The following is a 21,818-nucleotide window of genomic DNA, read 5'->3' on the forward strand; positions in this document are numbered from 1 at the left end:
AGCACTTTTCAAAATCGCGAAAATTTTCGCCAAAAATACAAAGGGCCTTGCTGTTTTTTTGGGCGAAAAACTTTTGGTCTCCGATTCGATTTGTATGACCCTTTTCTGACCAATTGGACCTCCAGGAACTCAGAAACCGCAGCGAAAAGAGCGTGGGATCAACAGGGAAGAAGTTACGAAGGAAAAAGCACCTGCTGAAAAATGTCGAAAACACAGGTTCTGGTTTTTTGGCTGTAACTTTTGATCCGCTGCTCGCAGCGTATCGGGACTGCGCCTAATCGATTAGTCTCGCAAAATCACGTCGGAATAGTGCTTTAAAGAATTGATTTCAGCACTTTTCAAAATCGCGAAAATTTTCGCCAAAAATACAAAGGGGTTAGCCTTGCTGTTTTTTTGGGCGAAAAACTTTTGGTCTCCGATTCGATTTGTATGACCCTTTTCTGACCAATTGGACCTCCAGGAACTCAGAAAACGCAGCGAAAAGAGCGTGGGATCAACAGGGAAGAAGTTACGAAGGAAAAAGCACCTGCTGAAAAATGTCGAAAACACAGGTTCTGGTTTTTTGGCTGTAACTTTTGATCCGCTGCTCGCAGCGTATCGGGACTGCGCCTAATCGATTAGTCTCGCAAAATCACGTCGGAATAGTGCCACAAAGAATTGATTTCAGCACTTTTCAAAATCGCGAAAATTTTCGCCAAAAATACAAAGGGGTTAGCCTTGCTGTTTTTTTGGGCGAAAAACTTTTGGTCTCCGATTCGATTTGTATGACCCTTTTCTGACCAATTGGACCTCCAGGAACTCAGAAACCGCAGCGAAAAGAGCGTGGGATCAACAGGGAAGAAGTTACGAAGGAAAAAGCACCTGCTGAAAAATGTCGAAAACACAGGTTCTGGTTTTTTGGCTGTAACTTTTGATCCGCTGCTCGCAGCGTATCGGGACTGCGCCTAATCGATTAGTCTCGCAAAATCACGTCGGAATAGTGCCACAAAGAATTGATTTCAGCACTTTTCAAAATCGCGAAAATTTTCGCCAAAAATACAAAGGGGTTAGCCTTGCTGTTTTTTTGGGCGAAAAACTTTTGGTCTCCGATTCGATTTGTATGACCCTTTTCTGACCAATTGGACCTCCAGGAACTCAGAAACCGCAGCGAAAAGAGCGTGGGATCAACAGGGAAGAAGTTACGAAGGAAAAAGCACCTGCTGAAAAATGTCGAAATCTCGGGTTTTCTTTTTTTGGCTCCAACTTTTGATGCGTTGATCGCAGCGTATTGGGACTGCGCCCAATCGATTTCTCTCGCAAAATTACGTCGGAATAGTACGTGAAAGAATTCATATCAGCACTTTTCAAAATCGCGAAAATTTTCGCCAAAAATGCAAAGGGGTTAGCCTTACTTTTTTCTTCATTTTCTGAACTAAAAATTTTTCCTGATTCGATTTGTATGACCCTTCCAACCTTATTCCTTTCCGAGCCAAAAATCTTACAGCTGTAGAATCGATTTGTTCGAACTGTTTTAGATTGATTACCCAAGTATTGCAAATTAAGGTATTCGAAGCATTGGGGGACCGTCACCTGAGAAGTTACGAAGAAAATGCAGCGAAACGTAATCTAATCGTAAGCATCATTCGTGTTATTTCTGGTTTCGTAAAATAGTAACAATACAATATTATTCGTGTAGTATCCTGCAGAGGTTCATAGCTTCTAGGCTTAGACCGGAACTGAAATTGCGCTTACAAACTATAATATCAACTCTCTTGTATATTTCACATTCTGCTAAGAGCTATGTATATGGCACTTTTTTTTCCTTATATGTTAGTCAGACTCCTCATGTATTGTCTGTTCATTGTATTGCATTTATTTTCTTGTCATCAAGTCCAATACTATTGGAAATATTATACTTATCATATCAATGATTGCTTCATTGTAGTAATTACTGGTACATCACAGTAGTATTAGTATAGTGTACTGTGTAGTATAACATATCAGAGTTATACCATTCGGAAACTTTGTAAAGTAGTACGCACTGACTTCACAGACACTTGAACACTTGCATCACAACTGAGGCACATTAAATAAACTGAAACTGGAACTCTGTAGCTATGAGTTTGTGATATAATCTATTTGAATTTCTTGAAAACCCCGTACAAATTGAATAATTTCTAGCTGTAAGTTTCGATTCATTGTTGACAGCGTGTCTAACTTATGCGCAATTGATTCCTCTTGAATAATTATGTCGATATTGTGCATCAAAGAATTATTTAGACTATCTCTTAAAATCGGCTGATTGTCAAGTTTGAGTGACAAAATCCAAAAGGATTAGACTTGCTTTTTGCGATTTCCAGGACTCTTGATTTCCGTAAAAAGGTCCTGGACACACCGAAATATTTTCAGTATGAACTATGCGGTAATAAACATATGAAAAGTAATTTTAATTATGGACGAGTGCACGATTCTGTAAGAATAACAACGAATTGGATTATTCTTTTGCCTCGGATAACCGCTGCCGTTTTGTTCGATATCCTTCTGGCTTCTTTAGGTTCTCCGTTTGTTGACATTTCCAATCGACTTTCCTAGATTTTTCAATTCTCAGGGTAAAAACGCAACTGAGAACCACTGACTCAACCACGTGGTTGAGACTCGTGGCATTTTGCTGTTGTGTCAATTTGACGCCCGTGAAAATCCAGCCTAAATAGTAAAGAGAATGGTAAGTATAATTTTAGTGAAAACTGATACTTGTTTGCAAGTCTGACAGTGGACGGGGAATCGGGACGCAATGCTTCGTGGGCATAATGAGACTTTGTGGAAATATAACATCGTTTTATTTATATAAAAAGAAAAAATGATTACGGCAAAAACGTTTTACAAAAATAAGATTATAATTATAAATTTGGATGGACAGTTCTTGTTGTGTATAATCGGTAACAGATGCATGTTTGAATACAATCGCGATAGACTAATATCTATGCATGCTACCCGATACAATTTCGATCACTACAAAATTTCTTTGACTGGTAGATCGTGGTAAACAAATTTTCAAATCCATTTGTTCATATAATTCTACTTTGACTCGGTTGTCGTTCATATTATTATTTGAACATATCTTCAAATTTTATACATCCCGCTCGGCTAGTATTGTACAGACACAAATATATTACATAAAAATTAGGGTCGTCTTATTTTAGGCCTTGGTCAATAAATATCGATCTCAAAATTATTTTTATGCTCTACTTGATACTATATTGATTTCGGGTTGAGCCAAAAAATGAGGTTTGCAGTTTGGATTTTAAATCCTTTTATGTACCTCGATATATTTTCTGACCCACTGTCATTTTTGTAACGTGATACCAAGGCTGATACGAAAACAAGAAAATTAAAAATATGGGGTGAGATTGAAATTTACGATAAGACGATCCTAAAAGCATACAACTACACATCCCGAGATTGATTAATTATGCGTATATGCATAGGTAGTATTCGTAAATCTTGTCTCTTTTGGCACGCCCCAAGTATGAAATATTTATATTGCTGTGTATACCTATATGTATAACGTAAATTCATTGTTATTGTAGGCATTAATAGTATGACACGTAAAATAGATATGAGAACTATATGTACGCGTGCCTGCAAAACTTTTGAATACGATTTAATTACTACATGTTTATTCGAGTTTCTCCCTCTTTAATCATGGCATTGCGTCATTTAATTAATATTCATCATTGGTGCGTTACCATTTACGGAGAATTCAAAGTTTTTCCAGCGAGGGCTGCCGCTTTCGAAAGAACGATTTGAATATCCATGGAAGGAAAATTCTGCAAAGAAAAGCCAAATATAAACTTCAATCAAACATCCTAGTTTTCAATTCTGAGTAAAATATACGATGCAAATAATCTTATTTATTTGCATGATACACTTTTAATTACCTGTAATAGTTTAACGTTCGTGGCAAAATCACCAGCTAAAAGTTGTTCCCTGAGTAATCTACAAGAAATACGTCCGTTACTTTCTTGGAATGTACACATGTTGCAGATTTTCGATGATAATCAAAACGAATACGTACAATATCATAGCGCAGCAGATATGGATGAGAAAACTAAATCTGTTTTCGTCTGCGAATAATGAGTCCCAAATTCTCATCACATCGGGAAGTGGGAATTCTTGAGAAAGTAGAAGCGTCAACCACCTGGAAGACAAATTTGTCTGAGAAATAGCAGTCTTGATGAAAATTCAATAACGTTTGTAAGCGTAAATCAAAATTTTACCTGAAGCTGTAGTACTGGGGGCATAATTCTTGTTGATTCAAGCGTAGCCAAACGTCGTAATCGTGGTCCTTAACTTGCCGGGTCAGCTTGGTCATCATTGAATTTATTCCGAATTCAGCTTCATCCAGAGACTTGATAAAAAAGTCGCGAATTTCTCCCATTAAATTAGTGAAACAAAAAAACGTATCAGCCTCTGCATACTCTGGAAATATAAAACGGTAGCAAACATTGAACAATCGACTGGAGTTGCTGAGAATTTAAGCTTATAACTATTTAAAAAGCCAACCTACCTCTCCATTGCCAGTCAGGATCGCAAGCGAAGGCATGATAGATTGGACCAACTATTTCGTTCATACCCTGTACATACCCTTGGCCAGGATTTAACTTTGCGTATATAAATAAAATCCTTTCCAAGACTTCCCAGTGAGCCTCACCTCCTTCCGATAGTGGCGCATAATCTTCAACTGCCTTTCTGACCGCGACTGCTATCTACAGATTTGACGATATCAAATTACAGGGTAATTCGAGCAGGGTTGAACTTATTAAAGGTCACAGTTATCTGTACATGATAGTACTGTACCTGCTGATCTCCGCAATAGTGAAAATCGGAAACACAAACAAAGATTGGTAACTTTAACTGCCGCTATATTTCTACTCGTTAAATATTTCAATAGTTACCTTGGTTATTCCCAGTCCTTTTCTCTCGACGTTAGCACTTTTCAAAACCGTGTGTTGGACTCTTCGATGCAGACGCTTTACACCGCTGGTATTAACGATCGCTGTGCACGGGTAATCTGTGCCTTGTTGAAAAAATGATATGTCTGGGCACAGTCGTCTGGATGAGAGCAAAAGGTTGTCAAAATCGATTAAGAAGTCGGCTCTGATATTCTGACAGTTGGTTTAGGGATTCATTTCAAGCACTGAATAGGCGTCAACCTCTACAAATATTTGTTGATGACTGTGCAGACTTATTTCCACAATGAAAACCTCGAACTACGCTGGGAACAATGCATTAAAAAATATTAAATACTGACCTCACGTCTTTGTCAATTTGCAACAGCACTTCATTATCTTTGAAGAAAGTCTGCCATTTACTGTCCGGGTTCAAGTTCAAAGGATGGTCATCAAAAGTGACGTCAACTCTGTCGCCATCGTTATCTGACTCCCCTGGCATCACGATCAAATCTTCTACAAGAGCGATATGAAATTTACATTGATATTAACTATTTAATACGAATAGCCTCATACAAATAAATCTAGTTTTCCTCACCGATGAAAGTTTTGTACAATTCTCTCTTACGTGTCAGAGTCTCTGACCAACTCGCTTTTGTGGGTGGTAGGTAGTTTAGCAGTAATTTCCAGCATAACGGCCTCAGTCCGCCTTCATCCGGAATTCCTTTGTACGAATTGAGAATAAACGATTACAACAGAAATGTCGATGATAGTAATGATCACAATACTATAAGCACAAGTAATATAAATAAACTGAGGTGAATAGAAAGATTAAGTCTACAGATCTAATTGCGTCAAGATTCTCAGCAGATAACAGTTAAGCAATTATTTTTCCATCACACAATGCGTACCGTGAAAGCATAATCTTCTGAGATTCGAAAGATCTATTTCTTCGGATTTTGTGATCTCCTCGTAATCGCTTAACCTAAAAATTTCAAAGAGATAAATGAATATTGCGAATTCGTATTTCGCTAAAGAATGATTTAACATTTGAATCGTAATATTATTACCTCTTCCTTAGTATGCTCATTGTCTCTGGCATGTGGGCAGTCGATGTCAGATATTTTTCCCTTATCAGCCTGGGCCGTGTGTCAGAAGGGGCGTATTTAGTCCGTAAATCTCGTACATAACCTTCGCCTCATTTGTTCAATCTTGTATGTTACAAGTAGAATTACTCGACGCCATGTTAATTCACTTTTTTTAATAAACTTTCCACGAACCTTACAATGCTTAATCGTCTCTTAACAAATATTCTACGCTTAATATTATTTGAAGAAGGGGAGATGTCACCGTAGATATCGTGCATTACACCACTATAACCAAAATTACATTTTCTCGAGGTCACATCTCTGGTCATATGCTGTCCCAATATTCTTGAACCAGAGACGTGCCAGCGATTATCAGTGACGGTAAGTTTCCGCCAATAATCTACCACCGTAATTACATTCGTGTAGTGCGTGACGCGGGCCTTAGGCGCCCTCACTTAAAGAGCGTGTAGGTAATGTAGGAACAATGATTTATCATCATTCTGAGGCCTGCAATGAGCTGGAGGGATAAAACAGAATCTAGAACAGTTCACCGACAGGTAGCAGCAGGGTGCGCGATTCAAGTTGCGAGCAAGCTGGCATGCTGCGCAGAATATTGAAATAATTTAAAATCTCTCAATTTTTTAGTTAGCCAAGATTGCAGGAAATCATTCAAGATAAGATTGCAGCCTGTATGATCGATTGTAAAATATAGATATTTCTGACTCAAGATCTTCTCGCTCGTTATATCTGCTAAGTGGATATAAAGTATTGATAACACTGTATGGTTATATGAATAACGTGCTATGCAATTTATTGCACAATTTATCGTAGATTTCGTGACATTTATTCCGTATTTATATAGACAGAATGGGATCGTTTTTCTTACTGCATCATCGAGGTCAGCATTTTATGGACTGTTCCGGAAAACTGGTATTTATTACGCGGCTATGCGTGGACTTATTACGTTTTATGACCATCTCTACATAAATCCTATCAGGCGATATGTAATTTCAGATATCAGTGAGAAGATCGTAATGGGAATGTTGCACACTATAAACAAATATTATACAGAAACGTATACAAATATCTACGTCTATTTTGCCGCTGAGAGATGAACGTGGATAGAATTGGCGTTTATTTTTGGAGTTAACGGACGTCTTAATCATACAGTTGATTTTTATTTCGTATACCGTTAGACCTTGACTGCTGTTTTCACGATATTAATCATACAGTGTGCATCTTTCAATAATCAAAACTAGAATACAAAAGAGAATAAATTTTTTTTCTTCCAGTAGTTTCGACGCCTATGATTTTAATTTACCTTACACCTGGTCACATGCATACACGTTTCGCACATTCGCCGATCTGTTTTCGCACTACTTAAAGTTTAATCAAATTATTGCGATTAGCTTCACGTGGCTAAGCAGATTGCATTTATATTTATCTTCTACCGCACACATGTACGTATGTATGGAGGCACCTCGCCCATGGGCGTAAATAATCAGTTATCGTTCGGATTCCATAACAACAGGAAACGATATTCGACCTGCTATCTACAAATAAACAAGTTTAACTGAAAACTGGATATAGAAAGAGGTATAGAATATGAAGAAAAAGAGAAACTGAAAAAGCTGAAGAGAACCAAGAAAGCGTTAGAAATTCAGGCATTTATACAACTAGTGCGAATTAAATAGAAAACTCGAGAATACGTCCGGAGGGAAATGGTAAAAGATACGTTTGCAGACTCGACGCGTTATATGACTACGGCATTCGTACAGCTGGTATACGTAGGTAGATTTTTACTTAAGGAACGGTGAGCGTGCGAAGGTACCGCTTGTGCTGCTTCTATCTCCTCGCATCCACCGTTTTCAGCCAGAAAGGAAGGTAGAATTTACAAAGCGCATTGCAAAGTAATTGAGTTTGAAATCCTGAGCGTATATGTATATGTCAACTAGGTGCAGACCGTACAGACCCATGTAGAGTGCAGTGAGTAGAGCGGAGAATAGCTTCCCTCGGCCCTCTTGGAATTTTTTTCCTGGACAATATACTTCATTTGGCAGATGCAGTCGCTTGTTTTACGGTAGAACCTACGAAGCAGAGGAGATGAGAGGAGATGACAGGAGAGGAGAGGAAAGGAAACTATAAAACGCGACATTGACCCAATAAATGCAGGACTCGCCGTTGGATCCATTTTCCTGCAGTAATATTTTAGTACCGTTTGATATAACGTAATACGTATCATGCAAGGCGAACGAAAAACAGACAGACATCCGGAGTGATACGTTTATTATTTATTTATCCACTTCTCCTTGTATGCATACGTTGGTGTAACAGCTGCTGCCTACGTACGCATTATAATTCTCATTTATACACATGTAACCTCTGCCTTGAGTCATGACCCTGCGGGATGGCCTCTGGCGAAAATATTCTACGGATTGCGTAATCCGTAGCGTGGGGAGTTTCTTTATAGTATTTTATGTATTTATATTTTATTGTATTCGTCGTTACGCCCTACATCAATAGCGTGTGAGTCGGATCATGCACGGTTACAGGTAAGCGGATACAGGTAACAGGTAAGCTTTTCTCGTTCGTAAAATCGTTTTAAAAGCAATAATGTGACTCGTGAGTACATAAATCTTTTCATTTTTCAATAACAAAACGAATAGTGAAGGCCGAATTCAATTTTGTTCAAGTTTAGTTAGTGAAAAATTAAATTAACTATCAAAAAGCGCTAAAAATATGGCAAGAACGTAATTTTTCGAAAAAAATTTCATATCTTTTTTTCTGTAATGAACCGATTTTCAAATTGCTAACGCGATTTTGAAGAGCATACATTATACTATCAGGAAAAAGTTACTCTCCTTATATACTGTTGAAAAAACATATTAACTTCAGGATATGAAAATGGGAAAAATATAGAACACGGAAGTGCGAACAAAGTAAATAAAAACGTAACAAAAAAATTATGTGTAAGGAGTTTTTGTATATTTTAAAGTTATTTTAATTTCTTTTTTTTAATAGTATGTGAATAGTAATAATAAATTGAAGAAGGAATCGCATAACTCGTTCAACTGCGATACCGCAAAGGCACCGTTCGGTGTGCCTCGCAGACGGCCAAGTTGTATCTTTGAGCCATTTCCGGGTAAAAAATAGCGCACGTTTTATACGGAGCGTCCGAGTCTACAGAGGAAATTGCTTCGGTATGCGAAGTATATTGCTTTAGATAATACATGTGACCATTGACGCATAAATGACCTAATAACAAGTTAAATATTTTGATATGAGTAAAAAAGTAAAATTCAATTACTTCCACAAAACATCAACGGCAGCGACAGAGCGGGGTAGTTAGCTACCCCAGTGGTTCTTTTTAATTGCTTCGTGCAATGACGAGCGGTGAGCCGATGCTACCTCCACTCTAACATCGCAGCCAGATAGTAAAACTGAATTGTGGTTACGGTCCCCGGCCGACAATGTCAATTTTTAGCTTAAAAGCGCAGTTTGAAAGACGACTCTGGTAGTTAACTACCCCGTACATGCGTTCTAGGGTCGAAACTAAAAACTAGCATTCGATAAAGATCGCGTATTTGAATTTACTCGCATGATTGAGTCAAATTTGAGTCTATCAGCTGTGCAATATACCGTTGCTGACAGTGATCAGATGACCGTTTTAGGTCAATTATACGAATATCTCGGTACGGAGAACCTTGTGTAGGCTGTCAGGCTCTCATTACCATACATTGAATATATATGGAGCGAAAAATACGACAAAATACAATTTTCATAATAAAATGTGACGGTTTTGAAATAGTTCTATCCGTCTCTGTATGACGATTTTTGATGCGTAAAATACCAAAGTTGCACCCATGCACCAAATGTAAATTCGATGTTACTGTTCTATTGCAATTGTGACGTTGGCGTATGTTAAAGTATTAAATAATTGCCTACCTAAAAAGCTTAACGAGGAAATGAGGTTCTGACAAGTGTTTCGGTAAAGAGTCTTTTGATTATCGGGTTCACGGTACGCGAACTTCTCTCTCTCGCTCTCTCTCTCTCTCGCAATGCGCTTCATGTCGAGGCTTTCATTAATAATTAAACCGGCAGCATATATTCCCCGAGCCGGTAGTTACGCACATTATGCAGATAGTCGTATCCCGTCATCGAGTGTAATTATACCGCGTAAGTGAGTATAACAATATAACATAAATACACGAGCGTAACAGCCTCGGCATGATAATTACATTATTATTATCATAAACTCTGTAAACCCATTGGTAAAGGTGTGTTTCTTAATCGAGCCTCCCTCCTCCCCACGTGTATAATGGATAACTCGAAAAAAACTTGAGTGTAGATGAAAATTTGTTTATCATATTTTAAATCACTCGAAAGAAGCTTCGGTCTTGTTCTCTTTATATTTATATTTATTTTACTAACGCGGCTTTTGCCGCACAAATATTTTTCTCGCAACGTTAAAACAGATGGCTTCGCAAACATATATATTTTACTTTGAACTTCAAATATCTCGGCCACTGCAGATACCCAGTTATTACCATACTTTATATTCCTACTCACTATCGCGTTGAACACAAGTATTATAACTTGACAGCATTATGACTTATAGCATATTAAATAGCGAACCGGAAAAACAACTACTGGCTAATAAAACAATTTTACGGAGTAATAAACTGGTGTGAAGAAAAAAAAGACACACACATACACGTGGCATAAGTCTTCTCGAAATCAAAAGTAACCATCACGGAGCTTTGCACCCTGATTGAAATTGGTTTCGGTGTATTATCGATGGCTCTATATAACTCCAGAGATGAGCATGTATGTATGTATGTTTGGTGGGATTGAAATAGATCGTGACAAAGTTGCGAATTGATTCGTTGAAATGAATTGACAGAGTCTAGAATATGTGGACGAACACATACCACCAAGGTACATACATAAAGATACACATATGTCTATCTGCATATATATAGGCATGCACGTAATCTAAAACCTGCGCTCGGAATTTCCCTCGGATGACTAAATTCAATTACGAAGGATATAGAAGCCGGAGAGTACGTGTCCTCTTATAGACATCCACGTACGTGATTTTGCGGGGAAATTAGAGCGCCGCTTTGTAGGCGAATTTTCCACTGTACATTATAATTAGTGCTAGACCAATAATATCAATACATAACAGAGTGAATAACGATTTTCCCGATTCACGTTCAACCTTCGCCTTTTCTCCGCTTACTTGTTTATACACACCTTCTACCTGCAGCGTCAAATTACTGTAATGTCACAGGAGTAGGATTGGTTAACGTAAGCCTTCTCATTGTGCAATGGATCGTATTGGGGCTTTTAGCGAGGTCTACGGTCTCCTGGGATACATGGATAGGTAGGTATTGTTCACAGGACTCGAATAGTTCCGAATTTATCGATTTCGGTCAATGATTCCAACCCCGTGATCCGCGCCCTCCTCGAGTACCTGCTTCCACCACAAACTTTCGTTACATAATATGCGACGATAACTGATTGCGGGATATTTATGTTTCCCGTGGTGATACTAAGAGTATAATATGTAAAAAGATGGTACGAAATCATTTCGCGGCTGATATTCGGGGCTAGGAATCATCCAGCTCTTGATTCAACCTCTGCCTGAGTGTATGACGTCACGTATGTTGTCATAAATGTAATAAATTACGGAACACTTGAAGCGGCTCTTCAAAGTCGCCTCTTGATTCCGGGTCACGATCAATGCTCGGCTTGTAATATCCTCACCCACTTGAAAATACGATGAATGTCTCAATTCACCCGTTGCCCGTAAAACCGTGTATCATCCATGAACGAAGTCAACCGAGATATGTACGCCTACCGATCACATTTCGCGTCATGTCTCGATTCTTCTTCAATGGAATTATTCAAAGGTGGTAAAAAACAAACAACTCCAATAACTCCTTATTCCTTCGCGCGTTTGTGCCACGAAGATACATGGGAAGGTCTTTCGGCAGATCCGTGGTAGAAAAAAAACCTTTTTTTCCTTACTGAAAATATTCCTGTATGATTATACGAACGAAAAAATTATTCTACGAATCTGGTAAATATATTTCAGTCGAATCACGCACAGTGGCTTTGCTGAAAATACTGACGTCAATGTGAATAGATATGGACTCCACTTAAATACATGGGTAGCTTTGAATGGAATTTGACCATCGGTGACCCGCAACAGTGGCAAAAAAGTCATATCGGCACCGATTATGGTTATCGTAATCTCGGACGAAGTGTTATTCATCCTGGTAGAATGTTAGGTTCAGTAAAAGCTCAGAGCGTACTGAAAGAGAGGATTAGACGCTTCAGGAATTCAACGGTATATTTTTAGCGTCAGTCGTTAAACTGATATTCAACTTGGACGCATGATTTTCCGCTTTCAGGTACGTATTCGGTATTTTATAATCATTTCTTGCGACGCGTACCTGCGAATGTATCCAAATACCGAAACAATAAATTCGCCCGCCCAAATGTCGGAAAAGTTACCAACTGCCACTGAAATATCCTTTTTGGAAAATTTTCGAACCCTCACGATTTTGGATTGAAAACTGGCAGCTGTTGGAGCTTTGGAAAAACGTATATAAGGCCCTAGCTGTGTCTGCGAATTTCAAAGAACAATTGTTTTTTGAACCCTCAGATGCAAACGAAAGGTCAGTTTCGATTATGTCGTACGTTATACCCTACGTCAAAACTTCTCACGCTAAACTTCCGCAGTAAGTTGAATTTGCAAGCCCTGCCGATCGACTCACGATTCGCTAACTGTGTATAAATGTCTTAAAACAGACGTGTACATCTCCAGGATGACGTTGAGCAGCGCGAAAGCATGAGAGGAGATATAAACCACTCTAAACATTTATTACTTCTCTAAGAATTGCGAGGAATTCATCCACTCCACTCGACTCCACTCCAACAAGTGACTTGTACAGCTGATATACCTGTATTCGTATTCTCCCAGAGCGAACCTTGAGCTTCGCATTCGGCGAGGTTGGGCGTCTGTACGAAGGCATAAAGATATCGCGTAATTCAGCTTGAGCGTTAACAGGATTATCGAGGTTTTACTTGCCGGGGTGCGAAGCCTAATATCCTCTTTGCTGCCTCCGTGTGGTTGTCCAAAATTTTTATGCATATTCACGAGACCCACACGTACGTTCTGTGTAACGCTCAAGATGGTATAACAACCAGCCTCGACCATGAATTCTCGTTAAAACGATTTACACACGTACGTATATATACATATAACGCGATATGGAACCGACGTGCTTACCTTGCATAAAAGCAGGAAAGTCCCAAGGCACGCTTTTTCACCCCTATTCAATTCATTAAATTCTTATTGCCGTTATATCCTTATTATTTTTTACTTATATCCTTTTTTTTTTTTTATTCATTTCCCTTATCGTCGGCGCGAAAATTCCTCGAGCGAATAATAGTAATCAAGAGATTATAACGAAAACCGGCAACCGTGTTTGAAATTAACCTAATTATTACCACAGATAATTTCTTACTCAATGTTCGGTATTGCGTATTTCTGGATAAAATTTTATTCCTTCCTCTCTATCTCTCTCTCTATCTCTTTGCTTCTGTCCTCCTCTTCGTTACACTGCGTCAATTCGCAATGGTGGAAAGCAGATACTCTGGCCAAAGTGGAATTGGTTTCGATGGGCATGTGCCGGGTGTACGAGCGTATCTATGAGAGGAGAGCTTTTTCTTTCCCGCAAGTTATACGCGTATAGTAAAGTCTTTTAGCTAAATCGAAGCTCGATCGATGGACGAAACATGCAATGGCTGTGGCGATTCGATTCACCGTTCGGCGGTATGTTTCCCCGGATTCTGAAAAAGTGAGCCGCATTTTGTGCGTGCATTCTTCGATGCGTGGAAAAGCGTTATGCAATCATAATTAACACAGTAAATAAGGCAACGAGAATTATTTTTACCCGTAACGTTATATCCATAGTTTTTACTCTTTACCTTCTCCGAATTACGAAAATGCTTTCACGGTCCGACTGCAGACGCGGGAGGAGATGAGGAGGCAGCGAATCGTCTTCTTTAAATCCTAGCCTGACTTTGGCACGAGGCGTAATTAGCCGGAATAAAAAAGCGTTGATTAAAGGGGCGGCTTCTCCCTCGAGATGGCGGAGTATAAGTAGCTTTCCTTTGATAACGCCTTTGCTAATTTGATAAGGTTATTTGCAAATCAGACGTATTTTATGTTTCATCAGACTTCCTCGTTTCTACGCATTTTTCAACGAGTTCAATTCTCTGACGGTTTTTTTTCCACAAAAATCAACACCGATTTCATACCGAAATTGTGAAATAATACGCCTTGTTATACGATACCGTGTTTAATTATACCCTATGCGCCTCTTAAACTAAATCTAATTGCGACTTTGATCCAAGATCCTTGGATTAGATCAAAATTGATAACAAAATTTGCAAAATTGTGTACCCGAAAATTGTAAAATCCTTTCACAAACAAATTATTTGCCTATCGATTCCATTGTAAAGAGTTTCGCACAAAGAATTTCAATCAACATTAACGAATGGCTTGGAAATTTCTTCATATCCGTGCAACAAACATCAAATTGAACAGTTATTTTGCTAGAGGTTCCGAATGTTCGTTCGTACCTGTGCAGATTTTTTGGCGAAAATTAAAAAACAAACGTCGATTCATTCCGGTGTTCCTGGAGGTCGCCGATTACCAGTGCCGTAATTTACAGCGGTCAACTTGACGAATTTTTAACGCATTACAATCGAGAAAAGCAATTTTCGCAACCTTAGGTCGGACTTGCGCCGTACGTCGCCGGCTGAAACTCCTCCGCAGGCCCGTGGCTCGTGTCACGTTTATATTTCGCTCAGTAGTGTTCGCGCGGTCTGATCGCGCGCGTTCAAAAGCTTAAGAGAGGGAGAGAGAGAGAGAGAGAGAGAGAGAAAATGACAGAGAATAAGATCGAGTCAAATAAAGCTAAGTAAACGAAAAGAAGAATTTTTCGGGACCCGTTACCTGAGGGATTTTTTGGTGACTTTTTCAATCACTTTTTAAAAAATCATCCCCCCCGGAAACTATCAACAGTGTCGCCAAATCCACGCGGCATGACAACGACCTGCAGCGTTCGAAAGCTCGCCTGGCTTCGGAGATAATGCGCCGATTACACAAAGGGTGTAGAAATTTTCAGGAATCACAATCGGACATAAACGTTAGTGTTAGTAGGATTGATCTTTGTCTTCGATACTTGCGTTCGGGTATCTGTTGATCGGCAACTGATCGAACTTTTCTGCCGCATAATATAATATTGCGTTGGTCATTGTGTCGAGTGCAAAAGCTTTTATGCAGGTTATTTTTTGCAGTGGTTGAAAATCGAGGTGTGAGGTTTGAGAAAAAATATCCGGCAATCAGCATCGAGTGCGGATTGGACGCATTAACTCGTTTTGTTCGGCTCGTGTGTGCAACCGGATATATCGCGCCTGAATTTTACACGCAGACAAAGTTGGACCCGGTAAATTGGCGCGCCCATTGACGCTGGTAAGTTTGACTAATTCGCTTCTACCTCCGGATTAAAAAATATCGTTACGCAGCTAACGCCTCGACTCGCGATTCCTCTCTTTATATTATCGTACAAATTATACCGTTCACCCTTCGCGTGTGTGACGACCCTTATCACTCGCCTCTGTACATATAATCCCTTGAAACTTTTCGTCCGCAACAAGTGTCGTCGACATCGTTCGCTCCCCTTCAGGTTCAGTTTGCGCCGACGATGATTCATCGATCTTTTGGGCGGAGGGTTGAAATTCACCATGGAAATAAGCAGGTTAAAATTAAGGAAGGAGATATCCCAGCCGCTTAACTTATATTACATCACGGTGTGTCTAATATTATATGTATAATACGCATTCAGCCGCATGATAAATAATAGCGAATTATTCATGGCTGGACGGATGTAAAAGTCAATGGAGTGGATCGGAAAAGTATAAAATAAATCCTGGCACATATTTGGAGGACGATTATTAACATTTTTTTATATTTCTGTACGATAAAAATAAGATGAAAAGAATTTCGGTCTGTGATTTCATTCTTCTACATTTCTCATTCTCGATTTTACTTTCTATTCCTCTTCCTCTTGCTCTCTCTCTCTCTCTCTCTCTCTCTCTCTCTCTCTCTCTCTCTCTCTCTCTCTCTCTCTCTCTCTCTCTCTCTCTCTTTCTATCCTCGTATTTCGTTTATTACCGAGTTTGCTCGTTTGGCTTGTAAATATAAGTCGTATATCGTTTACGTTGGACAGCTTCTCCGCGGTGTTTCTTCCCCCTCTCGTCTCTTCTCTCCTCTTTGCTCGCTTATTTTTATCGTTTTTTTCACACGTCCAAAAAACCCAACCGGAAATCGGGCTTCAGGGCCTTTAGCCATTAGCTGAAAAAATTACCCACCGTACGGCTAACCTTCGGACGGAAGATTAGAAAATAAACACCTGCATAAGTATTGCTCATATGATCGTTATTTATGCACTCACGACGATGAGCGTTCGATGCGCGGCCCAATATTTTAATTATTATTCAGCCGGAACCGACCATGTGGCTTTTGCAAATAATTTGTCACCCTTGAAACGGATACATTTTACAGCTACCGCGTCAATAAAACACATATATTTCCGAATTTATTACGGCACTTTGTAAAATTAATTAAAAATCTGTCGTCGTTCCAATTCGGCGTAACGAACGTGGATATCCAGGTCTGCAGTGTAATTTCGACTCTGTTGAATAATTTTTACATTTCCCGCTTAATTACACGTATCAGCGAAATATGAGCATTTTCTACGACTTTGACACGGTGTTTAAATATGATACGTAATGAAATGAGGCGTTTCTTTTTTTCATTTCTCATGGTTGCAGACGTTCGCGAAATATTTAATCATGCCACGTACAGCTCGCGTTTGTAAAAATACCGCTCAAGAAAAAAACAAAGTATTGAGACATTCTACGCCGATTTGATCTGGATCTGACTCTAGATCTCTCCGATTTGGTCCACGATTTTTTGTCTTGTTTCATCTCTAAAAGGTATTCGAATTTCCTTTAAAATTGAGGATTCCGAACAACGAAGTTTTCGTTTTGATAAATAATAAATGAATCAAATTGTATTCATAAAATCTAAAAAAAATCAAAGTACCTTGTAAAATTGAAACAACGAGATGAAAAATCTTTAACCGAATCGGACAAGTCGAGGATCGGTCCTGGGTCAAATCGGGGTGAAATGCCTCATTATAATATGGCAAATACGATTAAGTTGAAATTTTTGTTATTTTCATTTCACGATCCATTTGCAATCAATAAAAAATCTCTGCTACCTTTGTGGATAGTTTCTAATATACATATGAGTGTTTACCGTGATTTGTCGCTCGGTTAAACTTGCCAAGGCGGTTTCTACGGGAAAAATTTTGTGATCTCAGGAACATAAAGGTATACTTTCGCCAATTGAACGGCCGTTGGTTTGACTCAGACAATATAGGATTTAGCTTGCCTACGCAGCCTTACGCACAATTGCTGATCCATTCGTTTGGAAACGATTCTGGATTCTGATACAGATGTATCGAGTGGAAAACCGAGCCGCACGTTTCGGTCGCAGAAATTCAAAAGATCCTAAATCCGTGAGGTGTGAGGTCGACAGACGCCGATGAATCGATTATAATTTTCAAGCTCTACCGAAAGAGAGAGAGAGAGAGAGAAAAATAATATAAAAAGAAAACCAATTAGATAAGCCTGCGTCAAAATCTCGCATCAATCATCATTTGAAACGAATTGAGTTCGGATGGGTTTTAATCCGCAGAAAAATATCGAATCTGCCGTGTGTATAAATTGGTTTTAATTGAATTTGAAACTGAATGATTGTGCGAAGTCTCGATTAAATGTGTATTAAACATATTTAGCTGTTGGATAAATTTCGTAAAATTTCTACGTGTTATGCAATGTTACAACAATTGTGACAGATACCTTACCTTACTTTGGAGTTACAGTATGACGATACATCTGCAGCATTATCTACACGTATTAATTATAACGCAATAAAAGAAGGGAGGAAGCGGCGCACTTGAACTAATTAACATTAATTACTTCTTATTTGAAAAAGCGTTGTACTCGCGTATATTTGTGTAACATATAATGCGTGTATACGGTATATCTATGATAGCTGACTGGTATGAATATACACTAAGGCAGGCACCCTGCCCACCCGACTGCCACCTCCCGTTTGATCACGATACCTGTTATAATTGCCCCTCGCGTATATAATGTGTAATAGACGTCGTTAAACGCGCGACGTTCAATCATCCGCGTTTACATCCGCGCTGTTCAACGCCACGTTTAAATGAGCTTCGACTGGTATGGCCTTTTTGTTTTCCGGGCTAAATCGAAATTAATGAAACTGTAAAACCGACTATCCGGAAGCGGACAAGCCGATTGGAACGGCGATCCCTTCTTTCCGTCTAAAATCCACGGACCTAATTCCCCAGCACTGTGAAAATCGTCTTAAGCGCTTAAAATAGTGCAACTCAGGCATGGTGCTTCGTACACGTGCGGAGTCATCGAATTTTGTCTATATCGTAAAGGTCGGTTGTTTAAACGCCCCGAGCGAAACGGTGCATTCGTTATAATTGAATAAACGTTTTTTTTTTTTTTCTGTTTAATTTCTGTTTTGCTCTACTTTAGTGTTCATATATTATGTATAATATAAATACATCACGCCTTTCTTATTGATTCTACTAGCTGCTGGTTGTAAATTATTGAAACAGAGTTTTTATTTTTTTCCAGAGCGCTGCCGCTCGTTCGATTATTTAGGACCCCTTAATAAGGGATGCATCGTCTTGATTGAAAAGGTATCACCGTGTTACAAGTCGTAATGATGCGGCTGCGCTGTGTCAACTGACTTGATGAATAAAAAATTAGCCTACAGTGAGAAAAATTTAACTTTCCTAATAGTTAATAGAAAATTTTATAAGTAAAATGAGTATCGTTACAATAACGGTTTAAATATGGCACGCGTAATCATTTATTTCGATTGTAGTTGCCAATCGTATATTTTTTTTTTATTGAAAGATTAAATCTGTTTGTTCGCTTGATTACAGATTTTCAGTTGAACGATAAGCCTCAACAACAGTCAATTGTTGCACCAAAGTCTCATTATTGCGACAGTTGAAAGAAAATAAAGTACATGCCAGATTTTCTTGTTTCAGTTAAAAAAAAAAACACCTTCATTTTGTACCCAGAGTTATATTTTACAGTCATGATCAAGAATCGCAATAGTTAAGAACTGTACGTCTAGCAGATGCAGCTAGAAATTTTTCTCTCCGATAAACTTAAACATTATGCGTAAAGTGCGCTCGAGACGGATGTGAGATTTTCTTTTCAAATTATTTATATGTGCTTGGAAAGGCGGCAGGGAAAAATAACCCTTGTGTCTAATTTATGAATGACCCCTCGGAGCTGTTCAACCTTTTCCGGCCTGGGTTTATTTTACGTATGCAATACATTAACGATTTCTCTAACAGCATGGAGTCAAACATTCTTGCACTTTGTATATTATTCTGTTTTCGCAATTCGCGTTACAGTGTATGAATTTTTAGACTCCCATATACTCCGCAGGTTTCTTCGCTTCAGCTCCACCCACGCTTTCTCTTATCACTCGATCTTTTCCCACGCATGATTTTTTTCCCCATGGTAATGCCATGGTTTTCGGAATTAGAATATCGACTGCTTGGGAATTTCTTGTGAAAATAAAAAAACAATTCAACACAAATTCATATTGTCACTTATACATCAATTATTTAATCGATACGACTTGGTTTATTTTGTCCATCCACAGTTTAATAAATATATCTGTACAGTTTGTAAATCGTACCTGCTTTGATTGTAGCCAGGCTAATCAAGTTCAGCTTTCTTTGATAATCTTGCAAGGTATGGTTAATTTTGTTTAACTTGAAGCGATAATTCAGCCAATGAGAATTTACCGAATTTCAAAGCTAACGTGGAGCGATGTTGCAGGATCTAAGAAACTCCTGTAACACTTTACATGTGTGTATAGTGCAACATGCGTATACGTACTGTACACACGTATACCGTAGGTGTGATAAAAATTTACTCGACAATCTCTCCTCAGCCGACACCTCGGTGTACTTTTACCCGTCGAATAGCTACTGCATGCCGATACGTCTTCGTTAATTCTATATTTAGATTCTAGTCGAGCTTTCGCGTTTAGGTATACGTATATGTAGTACATATACATCGCCTACATCGTTTCGAATTGCGATAGGATCTATGGCGAGTCGTAGACTTGGGACAATAAGAAACTCACGCAAAGAAAACCGCGTTCTCTTATTCGAGGCACTAAATTGATGGGTAAGATTAGAACGAAGGGAACTTGAAAAAGAAAAACATAAAAGAAAATATACTGGAATTTTTCATGTGTCCCAAACAAAAGATGCAATTTTTTATTTTTTTTTACTTTCCCAAGGACTTGTTTTAATTAGCAATATTCACGGGCATTATTTTCATAATTAACGCTATTCGGAATTCGTAATAAAACAACGGTGAATTTCGTGAAAACTCGGGCTTTTCTCCTTTCACTTTCCCCTCTTCCATCCACATGGTTTCACCCGATCGGTTCCCGGAGGGTGCCTCGGAAAATCCGTCGCTTCCTATCTTATCCTTAAGCTAATTTGTGCTCACCCTTTTTCCTTCCCGTCAATCGCCCCGATCTTGTTAAACTTGATCCTTAATCTAAGATGAAGTAAATGAAAGAGGGTCGTCAATGAATTATAATTGCGCCGAGTGTCGATCCGCTCAAAGTGTGTTGTTAAGGGTATTTCCATAAAATACCGCAAGACCGTGTACGAAATTCGGAATTACTTTACGTTGTTTGGCAACGTCCCTCTAGGTATGTCAGATTATGTGCATATATACGTGTCGAGGTGGGCAATAAACGCGGATTCGATCGGTGCAGAAACGTAACGTTGATCGTAAAGCGCCTGGATAACAATGTGCAAGGCCATTCCAATGAAGACCCGCTATCGTCTTTCCTCTTGGCCCCAACCTATCTGGACACACAATCTACTATAAACGACACTGAACTCGTTTGCGTGATTAAGGACACGACACGTCAGCCTTCGGACAGGCACCTCGTGTCATCTACCACGTACGTTTCCGTCGCGGGATAAACTTTTTTCTCACGACAATTTTCTCATCTCCTGACGACAGTTTCTTACAACGTCGTAAACACCGAATTTTCTCAACTAATGCGCTCATCTCGATGAACAAGATCGACTCTCGTTATTATACAGTTGTCACGGGGTTACAAGGGAACGGGATTCGGAGATTAATGAATCGCCGGAAGTGCGTTTCTTCCTTCAAAATCTTCCGGAGATGTTATTTTCCTCCGTTCTTATGCTATCTCGGAGGTCGGACGTTGACTCGTTTCTTTTTTCTCACGATTTAGCAATAAAACTTGCGTGTTAAACCGCATTTAAAGGGACTTTGTATTTTAAATCGTTACAAAGTAAATACTTATTTTTTACCTGCATATCTTGGGGCCATTATTCACTTATTTTCCAATTTTATCCGGGACTAATTTCTGCAGGCATAATCGACGACTCAAGAATATACGAGTCCGTAACGCAACGTGAACGTAACAGATGTGATCTTAAATTCATCAAACATGATGAGAATATGTGCGTGCGAAGCGCTGGAAAAGTAATTTCCTCGTGGCAAACGGCCAAAACAGCCGGAGCCGAAG

At 39.0% G+C, this 21,818-nt stretch overlaps 2 protein-coding genes across 12 annotated transcripts in view; one reads left to right on the forward strand and one right to left on the reverse strand.

Moving 5' to 3' along the window:
- Window positions 1-1,609: 1,609 nt before the first annotated feature.
- Window positions 1,610-6,397, reverse strand: LOC124297668 (TBC1 domain family member 13). 3 transcript variants are annotated; one of them, XM_046748937.1, is made up of 12 exons: window positions 5,999-6,397; window positions 5,840-5,913; window positions 5,527-5,652; window positions 5,291-5,444; window positions 4,935-5,091; window positions 4,837-4,839; window positions 4,547-4,745; window positions 4,257-4,458; window positions 4,055-4,177; window positions 3,918-3,975; window positions 3,726-3,806; window positions 1,610-2,682 (listed from the first exon to the last, which is right to left on the reverse strand). In XM_046748937.1, exons 1-11 carry the CDS (start codon window positions 6,028-6,030, stop codon window positions 3,729-3,731), a joined length of 1,206 nt encoding a protein of 401 aa, XP_046604893.1. In that variant the 5' UTR covers window positions 6,031-6,397; the 3' UTR covers window positions 1,610-2,682; window positions 3,726-3,728. The 3 variants fall into 3 exon arrangements, with proteins under 3 accessions (XP_046604893.1, XP_046604892.1, XP_046604894.1); XM_046748936.1 differs by lacking the exon at window positions 1,610-2,682 and having other exon boundaries at window positions 2,800-3,806; window positions 5,999-6,396; XM_046748938.1 differs by lacking the exons at window positions 1,610-2,682; window positions 4,837-4,839 and having other exon boundaries at window positions 2,800-3,806; window positions 5,999-6,392.
- Window positions 6,398-14,918: 8,521 nt separating this feature from the next.
- The window catches only part of LOC124299009 (calcitonin gene-related peptide type 1 receptor-like), a 161,644-nt gene continuing 154,744 nt past the window's right edge, over window positions 14,919-21,818 (forward strand). For 2 of the 9 annotated variants that reach the window (XM_046751807.1, XM_046751804.1), the window contains exons 1-2: window positions 14,919-15,569; window positions 18,842-18,982. Coding sequence is in view for 2 of the 9 variants with exons in the window: in XM_046751800.1 (XP_046607756.1) it covers window positions 15,842-15,855 (14 nt within the window). In the remaining 7 variants the exon portion in view is untranslated. Of the gene's footprint in view, window positions 15,570-15,653; window positions 15,856-18,343; window positions 18,640-18,841; window positions 18,983-21,818 lie in introns of those variants that run through there. The other 7 variants (XM_046751808.1, XM_046751801.1, XM_046751805.1 and 4 more) reach the window with 6 other exon arrangements.

Source organism: Neodiprion virginianus, chromosome 2 (assembly GCF_021901495.1).
Source record: "Neodiprion virginianus isolate iyNeoVirg1 chromosome 2, iyNeoVirg1.1, whole genome shotgun sequence".
NCBI lineage: Eukaryota > Metazoa > Arthropoda > Insecta > Hymenoptera > Diprionidae > Neodiprion > Neodiprion virginianus.